Below are 12,422 nucleotides of genomic sequence, written 5' to 3' on the forward strand. Positions count from 1 at the left end.
CATCTGACGAAAAACCCAAGTAAACTTTAAAATGATGTAACATGAAATACATTCAATATTGTCAGAATGTAAACATGTAAACAGAAAGAAGATAATATTGACAAGACGGAGTGTGGATGTACACACTTTCAACGAGCTCGTTCGATGCATTACAAATAATCATGTAAAAATGTATTGATACTGTACAAATACTATATTTGGCATGTTATTACAGGCCAATGCCCCTAGGTGACACTAATGTGTTGTGCATTCGGTAGCTGTTGCGTGTAGCGGAGTGAGACATGGACCCACGTCTGCCCCAAGGCCTCCTAAATGCGAATATAAAGTCACACTAGTGGGTAGTAATCACAACATTTATTGTATTTTTTTTTTACATTTTCTTTCAAACAGAAGATGCTCGTGCCGCACAGGAACCCGGAAGTTGACTACAAGTCCCAGCGTGCTTCGCGCGAGCAGCACCCGGCACAAACGAGGGTGAAGCCGCAGCTGGACAGCTCGCGAGGCTGCCCCCCCCCATAAAGAGGACACGCCGCGGTGGACGCCGGTCCCCCATGGAGCTTCCGCAGATGAGACGCCTGTGAGAGTCCACTCGACATGGCCAAGAACCAGGAAGTGGAGCGTATCGCCAAAAAACTGGACAAGATGGTCCACAAGAAGAACACAGTGAGTGATTGAATTGACGTCCCTTTTTGACACCCCCCACCCCCCGCCCCAAAGTAAAAGCTGGCATCAGCAAAACCCCGTCACAAAGAAAACAAAATCTGATTGGTCCAAACAACTGTCAATGAACTCACTCGCACCTGCAACCACTTTAACAGAACACTAAATACAAATGGCTCTTTTAAACAATGAGCTATATCTTTAAAGACGCCAAACTCATTTAAAAATATTTTGTATTTTGTTTTATACAATTAAATAAAAATAGGAGACTGTGAAGGAATTAAATTTGAAATGTACTGAAGTATTTGTCGGCGTTTTTATGCACAGTAAACTTAATGTGCTGTTCAAACATCCTCATCTCATTGTGAAAACGCATACAGTGGGAAGGTATTTGTCAGAAAGACAAAACAATGGAACGTATGCCATTTTGTCTGAGGGGCGATGTCACTTTTCAGTTACAACACAGCACTAACGTCATTTTATTGCAAAAAAGAAAAGTAAGGACTGAAGGAGAAATGTAATCAGAATATTTCAACAAAAAGCAAATGAAGGAATGAAATACATATGTCTGTCGAGTTAATTTAAAAAAAATAAACAGACAGATTATTAGTCAGCATTTTCACCCTGCTGGATGCCGTTTGTGACAAACCAGCAACTGTTCCTGGTATTATTGGACACTTATGGAGACGGACATGAGAAGGCGTATCACTCCTCTCAGCGAGCAGCGAGTGCTGCTGTGGGTGGGCCACTCTCCCCATAGGTGGCTCAGGCATACATTAGTATACATTACGATACATTAGTATTTCCAAAGTGTGGCCCGTGGCTGATGTTAATTGTAGAATTGGATGAGAAAATGAACGGCCGTTTTATGATAAGTAGAAATGTTACAAGTAATAATATTGATTAAAATACATTTCACAAGCATAATGTTGTAATAATATGAGTGGGGGGGGGGGGGTGTGCCCCCAAGAATAAAGTCATACGTTAAAGAGAATAGTCCGTATTTGAGAATAAAGTCAAAAACTGCTGCAAACATGGAGAAAGGAGCAGTGGAGAAAAAGTAACAATACACTTACACACGCTGAGCTTCTTTAATATATATACAATATATATCATTTGTTGGCATATCTACATAAAGACTTAAATACATTTATTTGGCATTTAAGTTTTTAATTATTTTATTTTTAATTATTTTTACACTTGTTAATTTTATTTATGTATTTTTTCACAGTCGTGATTTATAAAAATATTTTACACTTAGGTCATGTTTATTTTATTTTGACACAAGTTATGAGTTTTAAATATTTTTTTACACTTAAGTGTCAAAATAAAAACTTATTTTAGTCATACTTGTCAGTTTTTTTACATCAATTAAATTTTGTATATATTTATATCATGATTTGTAAAGTTTGTTACGTATGTCATACTATATATACTATGTCATATTTTTTACACTTAAGTCATGATTTAAACATTTATTTTGACGCTTTTTACACATTTTAATTTAATTTTATTTTTAAATAGTTTTTGCACTTTCATCATTTTTGATTTATCTCTCACATTGAAGTCACATTGAAGTCTTTAATTTTATATATTTTTATGACCTTTTTAACACATATTTTTTATGTTGTTTTACACCTGTCATTTTTATTATTTTTACACTTGTCATTTCTATCTTTATGTATTTTTTCCTACCTCTTTTCTTTGGGCTTTTCCCTTCAGGGTTCGCCACTGCAACCCAAGCTCCTCCATCCAACCCTGTCTTCTGCATCTGTCTCTCTCACACCAACTACCCTCATGTCCTCCTTCACTACATCCATAAACCTCCTCTTTGGTCTTTCTCTACGCCTCCTACCTGGCAGCATCCTTCTACCAATATATTCACTATCTCTCCTCTGGACATGTCCCAACCATCTCCAAGGCCTCTAACATGTAATGCCCCTCTGATGTACTCCTTCCTGATCCTATCCATCCTGGTCACTCCCATTGAGAACCTCAGCATCCTCATCTCTGCGACCTCCAGTTCTGCTTCCTGTCTTTTCAAATCCCAATGTCATCTGCAAACATCATAGTCCATGGAGATCCTTGTCTAAGCTCATCTGTCAGCCTGTCCATCACCATACATAGCAAACAAGAAGGGGCTCAGAGCTGATCCCTGATGCAGTCCCACCTCCGCCTTGAACTCTTCTGTCACACCTCCAGGACATCTTACCCCTGTCTTCCAGTCCTCATACATGTCCTGCACCACTTGAACATACTTGTGTCACTCCAGACTTCCTTATACAATACCACAGTTCCTCTCTAGGCACCCATCATAGGCTTTCTCCACATCTACAAAGACACAATGCAGCTCCCTCTGACCTTCTCTGTACTTCTCTATGAACATTCTTAAAGCAAATACTGCATCTGTAGTAATACTGCACTTCTCCTCCATTCCTGAGGCATCTTCTCACCACCTAAGATCCTATTGAACAACCCGGTCAGGAACTCTACTGCTACCTCTCCTAGACACGTCCATACCTCCACAGGTATACAGTGGGGCAAAAAAGTATTTAGTCAGCCACCAATTGTGCAAGTTCTCCCACTTAAAAAGATGAGAGAGGCCTGTAATTTTCATCATAGGTACGCTTCAACTATGAGAGACAAAATGAGAAAAAAAAATCCAGATAATCACATTGTTTGATTTTTAAAGAATTTATTTGCAAATCATGGTGGAAAATAAGTATTTGGTCACCTACAAACAAGCAAGATTTGTGGCTCTCACAGACCTGTAAGTTCTTCTTTAAGAAGCTCCTCTGTCCTCCACTCGTTACCTGTATTGATGGCACCTGTTTGAACTGGTTATCAGTATAAAAGACACCTGTCCACAACCTCAGACAGTCACACTCCAAACTCCACTATGGCCAAGACCAAAGAGCTGTCAAAGGACATCAGAAACAAAATTGTAGACCTGCACCAGGCTGGGAAGACTGAATCTGCAATAGTTAAGCAGCTTGGTGTGAAGAAATCAACTGTGGGAGCAATTGTGAGAAAATGGAAGACCTACAAGACCACCGATAATCTCCCTCGATCTGGGGCTCCACGCAAGATCTCACCCCGTGGGGTCAAAATGATAACAAGAACGGTGAGCAAAAATCCCAGAACCACACGGGGGGACCTAGTGAAAGACCTGCAGAGAGCTGGGACCATATTAACGAAGGCTACCATAAGTAACACACTCCGCCGCCAGGGACTCAAATCCTGCAGTGCCAGACGTGTCCCCCTGCTGAAGCCAGTACATGTCCAAGCCCGTCTGAAGTTTGCTAGAGAGCATTTGGATGATCCAGAAGAGGATTGGGAGAATGTAATATGGTCAGATGAAACCAAAATAGAACTTTTTGGTATCAACTCAACTCGTCGTGTTTGGAGGAGAAAGAATGCTGAGTTGCATCCAAACAACACCACACCTACTGTGAAGCATGGGGGTGGAAACATCATGCTCTGGGGCTGTTTTTCTGCAAAGGGACCAGGACAACTGATCCGTGTAAATGGGAGAATGAATGGGGCCATGTATCGTGAGATTCTGAATGAAAACCTTCTTCCATCAGCAAGGGCACTGAAGATGAAACGTGGCTGGGTCTTTCAGCATGACAACGATCCCAAACACACCGCCCGGGCAACGAAGGAGTGGCTTCATAAGAAGCATTTCAAGGTCCTGGAGTGGCCTAGCCAGTCTCCAGATCTCAACCCCATAGAAAATCTTTGGAGGGAGTTGAAAATCCGTGTTGCCCAGCGACAGCCCCTAAACATCACTGCTCTAGAGGCGATCTGCATGGAGGAATGGGCCAAAATACCTACAACAGTGTGTGAAAATCTTGTGAAGAGTTACAGAAAACGTTTGATCTCTGTCATTGCCAACAAAGGGTATATCACAAAGTATTGAGATGAACTTTTGTTTTTGACCAAATACTTATTTTCCACCATGATTTGCAAATAAATTCTTTAAAAATCAAACAATATGATTATCTGGATTTTTTTTTCTCATTTTGTCTCTCATAGTTGAAGCGTACCTATGATGAAAATTACAGGCCTCTCTCATCTTTTTAAGTGGGAGAACTTGCACAATTGGTGGCTGACTAAATACTTTTTTGCCCCACTGTACCATCAGGACCAGGGCCTTCCCACTCTTCATCCTTTTAATGCTCTTCTCACTTCCTGTTTACCAATGTTTGCTACTTCCTGGTCCAGAGCAAACACCTCCTCTACTCTTCCTTCTCTCTCTCGTTTTCCTCATTCGCCAACTCTTGAACACGCTTTCCATCTTTTATGTATTTTTCCTGTTTTAGTTGGTCATTATTTTGATCTTTCTCACTTTTCTCTTATATATTTTAATGACCTTTTTAACACTTAACACATGTATATTTTTGTTTTTTACACTGAAGTAATCTTAATGGATGTTTATTTTTTATACTTAAATAATTTATTTATTATTTGCACCTACATTTTTTACACTTTCTAAAATTTTTATTGAAATGTTTATCTTTTTATACTTCGGTCATTTTTGATTGTCACATTTATTTATGTCTTCCTTTATTTTAGTGATGTCTTTTTTTACCCTTTTTTTCCAGGATGGAGCATTGGACCTGCTGAGGGAGTTAAAAGACATGACCATGTCTCTGGAGACTCTGCAGGTGAGACACGAGCACCACCTTTGGCCTTCCGTGGCTTCCAACGAGGTGTTGGCTTGGTTTCAGTACGCGCACCACCATTTTTGAAAACTTCAGATATAATTTCCAACATCAGTAGACATGTACAGGCTGCTAAGTGCATGCTACACCAACAGGTGGTGCTCTGACTCATTAGTGCAACAATAGTAACAGCATTTAAGCCAATTAGAAAGCCCCGTCATGGAGGATGTGTCCGTGCAGTAAAAGGCATGACATTTGTGTCTTTCCAGTCCACTCGTGTGGGGATTTCGGTGAACGCCGTGAGGAAACAAAGTCCAGACCAGGAAGTTCAGAATCTTGCCAAAGGGCTCATCAAGTCCTGGAAGAAATTAATTGGTACGTGTTTGTCTTCTGGGTGACAATTATTTCCTGTAGGAAGAAATCTCAACAACACAAAGAATGGTGGTTTTACATGAAATAGAACACCATGAACTATTTACGATTTTCACTTTTGCAACTGAACTGTGTGTGTGCCGCGTGTTAAAATATCCCCTGCAACAAAGGGTCCAAGCCTCTCACTTCCTGGTTGCTCCAGAGCTCTTTTAAAGGCACTTGCTGCCACCCGGTGGCCGTTTTTTCGACCTAAAACGGCATCAAACGTGCCCTCTGCTGTTGAGGAGCTATTGTATTCCGTCATCACCGCTTTGTGTATAAATCCATCTTGGGGAGGAACTGCTTTTAAAACATCTTGGAGGAGAAACCGTACGAGGATTCATGAATGGAGTTGTAGCTTTTGACATCTGGACGTCCTCACTGAAAGACGTGTGTGTGTGTTTCAGATGCTTCTGAGGGGAAAGCTGAGGAGAAGAAAAAAGACGGCTCTCCTGTGAGGACGTCGTCCACCTCCAAGGACTCATGCAGCAGTGAGAAGAGGTGTGTCGCGTTGACTGTCTCGTATGGAACTATATTTATACTATAATGTGTGGAGGCCGTGATGTCGGCATGGCGTCCCTCTAGTATTTCATCTTTGTCCATGTCTGACACGTACGCTGTGACGCTGCACCAAGCCACTAGATGCCATCTATGGCACGTCTGCTTCACAAACACTATTTGACATCAGATTTGACAACACTGAAGTCATTTCTAGACTTTTACACACAAGTAATTTTTATTCCTTCTCTGCACCTTTTCAGCCATTATTTTTGCACCTTTTAGACTATTTTTTGACACTTTTATTGAAGTCATTGATTTTTTTTTACACTTTTTAAAATAGCAAAAAATAAACCTAATCATTTTTTAAAATAATTATAGTATTTTTTACGTAAATAGTATTTTTTTCCTGGTCTTGGTATTAGAAATTATTTTAAATACTTTTTATTTATGTACATATACAATATTTAAATAAGTAGGAAAATTAAATATAAAAACATAAAAATTACAATATTCACACTATAATACAATAAAACAATAGTTTATATTGTTATGGATTTTAAATTGTATATATTGTAAATGTATGCATGTGAGCCATGTAAGCCTTATTTCTTTTATTTATTATGAATTTTTTTTTAACAAAGCGACAAAGTCCAGGTCTAGAAGGCGTGGTCATAAGGTGAAGTCATAAAAATATTAACAACAAACCTCATCAAAGTAGCCTTCAAATGTTTTTTTTTTAAAGATGTGTAGTGAAGCCTTTTTTTCCCTTGTCAGCAGTAAGACTAGCGCAGAGTCCCCCGTCGCCCTGCCCACTCCGGTCACGTCTTTCCCGCCCATCCCCGTCACCAGCGACAGTGTTCGTAATAAATGTCGCGAGCTGCTGGTGGCGGCGCTCCAGATGGACGGTAAAGATGAAAACCATCTTGGGGATGATGTCAAATTCTAGGCATTCACATGAAAATGGCCGTTTCTTCCAGACGACTACAAGACCATCGGGGTGGACTGTGGGGATCTCGCGGCACAGATTGAGGAACATATCCTTTCCTATCAAGCACATAAAAGGCGCTAGCTAAATGTTAGCTTAGCATCTTTAGCATGAGGACTACAGGACCTGGAAATGCTATCCTTGATGTCTGGCGCTGCTCACAGATCTTCCAGGAGTTCAAGTCGACAGACATGAAGTACAAAGCGCGTCTGCGGAGTCGCATCTCCAACCTGAAGGACCAGAAGAACCCGGACCTGCGGCGGAACGTCCTGTGCGGGAACATCTCTGCTCAGCGCATCGCCTGCATGACCTCGGAGGTGCCTTTGCTCCACCCATGCGGCTCGGACACGTCCACTGTTCTGAGACGTGTGTGTGCGTGTGTGTAGGAGATGGCGAGTGCCGAGTTGAAGCAGATCAGAGAAGCTTTGACCAAAGAGTCCATCCGTGAGCATCAACTGTCCAGAGTGGGCGGGACAGAGACGGACATGTTTGTGTGCAATAAGTGTCGCAGCAAGAGCTGCACGTACACACAGGTGTGTCTCTCACACACACACACACTTTTAATAACATCACATGTCATCTATGGCCACTCTGTGTTCCCATCATCAACTGCATGTTTGTTTTTGTTGCCAAGGTGCAAACTCGCAGCGCAGACGAGCCAATGACCACCTTCGTGTTGTGTAACGACTGCGGCAATCGATGGAAGGTGTGTGGACTCTTCTACGTGCTTTAGTCTCACTGTGGGAGACTTCCCTGGTGGCTTTTAAAAATATATATAAATATAATACATATTTTTTTATATATAAAAATATTCCTTATATTAATGTTCATGATTAACATAAAAACAACAATGTAGAAAATGCCCCTTTTAAATTAAAGGATATTAATATTATGTAATAATAATAATAATGGTGTCCTTTAGTCCATTGTAATAATTAAAAATCATGTTAAATCAAAATGTTTTCTAATTTTGAATGTACATTTTTTTAAATGTAAATTATTCAATTAAAAATGCTTGAATGTTGCTACATAGTGAAAAATATTAGGTCATTTGGGGGGCATTTTAATTATATCAATTACAGATTTGATGTATTCTTTTAAAACCCCCATTAAAATAAATGAAAAATATTTTTTGGCTTTAAACCTCCACTGCCCCCCCCAAAAAATACTGTGAAACAATCTCTAAATATACAAATATTTGTACAATATATAAACTCATACAGCAGTATAGATAATATAGATCCTTCCATAGTTATAATGTATTCATAACACTAAAATAAGTATTCATATTTGTAGGGGAAAATTTACAAATGTGTGATACTAGTTTTTAAAAATATATTTTTATTAAATGTATAGTTGATTAAAATCTATTAAACATTTTTGGAACAAAAATGTATCCCCCATACAAATAAAACTGTTTAGCGTCAGGTACCAGTTGTCACCACTGGATGGCAGCAGAGACGAACATTGTGTGTTGGTTTTAACGGCAACCTGTATAATAGCTTTTATTATTTATTATGATTATTAACCGTAGTAGGAACAATGAATAGGACTAAGAATGTATGAATATGTTTCAACTGCTGAAAGATGAATTCCAATCTTGAATCTTTCAGTTCTGCTGAGGAGCGAGGTTTTATTCTGCCGCCGTGACGTCAAATCCAACAGCCGCCTTTTGGTTTGCTTTATTTTGGGAATTGTTCTCCAAATATATTTAAACAAAAACGTGAATGAGACAGTGAAAATGAAATATTTGGCGAGGATGGGCTGGGGTGACAACATTTATGTGGGTGAGTGAGTGAATGGATGTGTGTGTGTGTGTGTGTGTGTGTGTATATATAAATAAAAATGATATTCTCCGGTGGATGAGCTTGAAAATCCCATTGGAGCTTCTTGTTTTTGTTGTTCATGCTGTGCTCATTAAAGTCACCCCCCCAATCCATCCAACATCCTGTGTCGTATTGCTACTCATTCATTCCGTTTATTCTTTCATTTGTCTTCTCCCTGCTCTGTGGGGAAACCCCGCCCATTCATGCCCTTTCCCGCCGAAAACAGGCAATGCCTTGCAGGAAACACTTGGCCCTTATACATTGACATGCATTGTTGGGGTAGAGCTCGTAATGCAACACTAGGGGGCGGTGTTTCCCCGAGTCCACTGGCTTGGCAAGCATAAGGTGCCTATATAGCTTGATAGCTTGCTTTGTTGTGAGGAAAGAATGGGAATTAAAGTGAGATGGGGATTGTTTATTGAAAGTGGAATTACATCAAAGACCACAAAATGGCGTTTGTGAGGTATTTTTTTCAAATGTGTTTTTAAAACTACGTATTCCATTGGAATTTATTTAACATGGCATGCTACTTTTCTGTGAGCTGTTAAACGCACAATGTATTTACTATGTTTCTTTGAAATGGATGTATTTATATATCACCATATAGATCACCATTTGCAATAAGATATTTTTTTTACATAAAAATTAACCTTTTCATTTAAACCAACATTCTAAAAATGTAATTTCAATGTTAATTTGTTCAATCAATGTAATTTCAATATATATATATATATATATATATATATATATATATATATATATATATATATATATATATATATATATATATACAGTATAAAACATTTAAATTAAATTTTTAGAATGTATTTAGAAACTATATATAGCTATATAAACTACATATATATATATATATATATGTACAGTAATTGTAATTGTAATTGTGTGTATGTCTTCCTTTATTAAGTTAAAGTTAATTTTTATGTAAAAAATATCTTAAATATCTTATTGCAAATGGTGATCCAATATCAGAGGTGGGAATTTAATAAAATGAAAGAGTTTTTAATTTTTTTTTCTGTGTGCTGTAATATTGTAAAAGTTTACATATTTTGGAATTAATAAAAATATTAAAACAGCATTTAGACAATTTTCAAATAAAGGTTAAATAAATTGGATGTAAAATCTACAAAAATTGTCCAAATCGTATATTTTATTTGAACTGTAATTCTTTGCAACATTTAAAAAATAAACCAACTTTTGCTGTGATGAACCCCAACCTCATCAGTAGCAAGATGCGGCATTGTTACCCGTTTGGCTACACAACAGGACGGCGTCGCCAGCTTTCATCATCTGCACAAACAAGTTGCGCTCCGGCAGCTCATTCCCCCAATAAAAAAATCCCAAGTTGTTGTTATGCCACGCCCCTATCGTCCGCCGCTGTGTGAAGTTGCCGTGGGTTCTGTCTGTCCGCCTGGAGACATCAAATATTCATCTCACCTCACCCCCCACCAAGTCAAAGTCTTAAATAATTCTCAAAGAAGTGCGCCCAGAGCCAGTCTTTCATCCTTGGCGTACACCCTACCTTCCTACATTCCTAGCGTCCTACCTTCCTGGACAATGGAAGCCTAAAGGTGGGGGTGGGGGGGTCTAGACAGAGAAAAGAAAAAACTATCAAGGTGCAAACGTTGGCTTTTGAGTTGAGAAACAAAGCTCAGGAGTCAGAACATACGCAAGCAACATTCAGCATTCAGTCGCTATTCTGTCTTTTTTTCTGTTTACCGGCAGAATAGCCTTGTTCAAAATGCGTTTATACTGTGCTTCACCAAATGTTTCATTAGTCAAGTGATCACTCGTCATCTTTCCTTCTCTGCACTTGCTTCGTGGAGAAACAAAGTAAAGTAGGACTGGTACGCCGTGAACATCCAGCAGCAACACAACATTTTCGTATGACGACGACTTGGATAGAAAAATGGACTGAACCAAGTCAACCTACTTGGAGTAGCGTTTACTCCGCTTTAGCTGAGAGGCGTCACCCCCATGGCGTCACTCGGAAAGGAAGCTGAGCTGCGAGTTAGCTCATCTTGGCTGGCACCATCAAAATGTCATGTTTGCAAACGATGCTAACTTAATGCTAATTGGGTAAAATGGTGAAGTTTCATTAATGTTCATGTTCAATAAAATACTTGTTAATAATTTGAATATGTAAAAAAAAACTACCAATATGGTTTCTTAGGTTATGAAGTAAACGGGGGTGATTATCTTTTATCAGCCGGGGGGGGCCGCGGTGGCAACACTTAATGAACATCTGCATATGCAAACCAGCCGGTCCGTTAGGGAAGTGAGGCAGTTGTCCTCATGATGTTGCCCCCCCCCTTCCGCCCCCCACGATAGTTTCCTGTTTCCTCGTGTTATCTGTTCCAAAAAATGCCTTTTAGTCCTTTCGACTAACTTTTCCCATTGACATTTGCTGACAGCCATTTTTTCTCTGCCGCGCTCTCGTGACCTTTCCTTGGGCGACCATGACGCCGTCTCGCTCGGACTCATTCTGCTGACCCCATATGCTAATGAGGCGGCGCCGGCAGGTTCGCTGACAGCCTCTTGTGTCTTTTAGGACAAGCCGAGGCGGGTACGCTGTTTAGCCCCCCTGTAAAGCTGTCCAGCAGGAAGAACCACGTGCATCTGAAGGCGCCACTTTTGAGAGGGGTTCAATTCCCAACATGGCAAGAAGCATCACGTTTCAGAGGCGCCAATTTTCATCTGTGTTGCAAGTCCCCGTCATTTTTTTTACTTCACTTGAATGGGAGTACCTTTTAATCAAAGGGGTTTGGAAAAACTCATCTGGGGGGGGGGGGCTCCCATCAAGACCCTAAAATGGCAAGATGCCCCACTTTTCAAAGGGGTAAGTTTTGGGCCTTTTGCTCACATTTTGTCACAAAAACTAATTCAAAGGAGCACATCTGAATTTGAAAAGGTTTTTTATTTCAGGTTGCTTAAATGAAACACCGCCCTGGTCTGGGAGGCGGGGGATCCTCCCACATCTCTTCAAGGGTCCCGTTAAGACCCACAGATGGCAAGAAGCCCCACTTTTCAGGGGGGTGGGGGGCAATTTTCCTGCTGAAATATATTATTTTTCAGGTCATGTTATCTGCAACCTTCTGGTCTTTCAGGTGGAGTAAACCTCCGACAACTCATGTGGGGTGAAGAATGGCAGAGTGTCACTTTTCAGAGGGGTCAGTTCTTGGGTCCAGGAGGTTGTGGTAGTGTCTCGGTTGCACACAAAAGCCACTTTCTGGACTGGTCCATTTCCCGTTGAGAATTCTCTTTTGGCATTTTGTCGTTTTGGGCCAAGTCGTCCCACTGAGGCAGCTCACCCTGGCCTTAACTCTAAACCAAGCCCCGACTCTAACCCAAACA

General features: G+C 40.0%; 1 protein-coding gene across 2 annotated transcripts; it reads left to right on the forward strand.

Moving 5' to 3' along the window:
• Nucleotides 1-459: 459 nt before the first annotated feature.
• Nucleotides 460-9,047, forward strand: tcea2 (transcription elongation factor A (SII), 2). 2 transcript variants are annotated; one of them, XM_058051473.1, is made up of 10 exons: nt 460-663; nt 5,268-5,330; nt 5,597-5,702; nt 6,146-6,239; nt 7,017-7,144; nt 7,217-7,271; nt 7,385-7,541; nt 7,611-7,757; nt 7,859-7,930; nt 8,838-9,047. In XM_058051473.1, exons 1-10 carry the CDS (start codon nt 595-597, stop codon nt 8,844-8,846), a joined length of 900 nt encoding a protein of 299 aa, XP_057907456.1. In that variant the 5' UTR covers nt 460-594; the 3' UTR covers nt 8,847-9,047. The 2 variants fall into 2 exon arrangements, with proteins under 2 accessions (XP_057907456.1, XP_057907455.1); XM_058051472.1 differs by having other exon boundaries at nt 461-663; nt 7,014-7,144.
• Nucleotides 9,048-12,422: the final 3,375 nt, after the last annotated feature.

The sequence above is a fragment of the Doryrhamphus excisus genome, chromosome 16, assembly GCF_030265055.1.
Source record: "Doryrhamphus excisus isolate RoL2022-K1 chromosome 16, RoL_Dexc_1.0, whole genome shotgun sequence".
NCBI classification, from domain to species: domain Eukaryota; kingdom Metazoa; phylum Chordata; class Actinopteri; order Syngnathiformes; family Syngnathidae; genus Doryrhamphus; species Doryrhamphus excisus.

What these genes read in the sequence shown, in the direction of transcription:
- tcea2 (XM_058051472.1), top strand. Translation starts at nt 595, where the DNA reads ATGGCCAAGAACCAGGAAGTGGAGCGTATCGCCAAAAAACTGGACAAG. An exon ending in TCATGCAGCAGTGAGAAGAG is followed by an intron (nt 6,240 to 7,013) that starts GTGTGTCGCGTT and finishes TTCCCTTGTCAG; the next exon opens with CAGTAAGACTAGCGCAGAGT. An exon ending in CTCGCGGCACAGATTGAGGA is followed by an intron (nt 7,272 to 7,384) that starts ACATATCCTTTC and finishes CTGGCGCTGCTC; the next exon opens with ACAGATCTTCCAGGAGTTCA.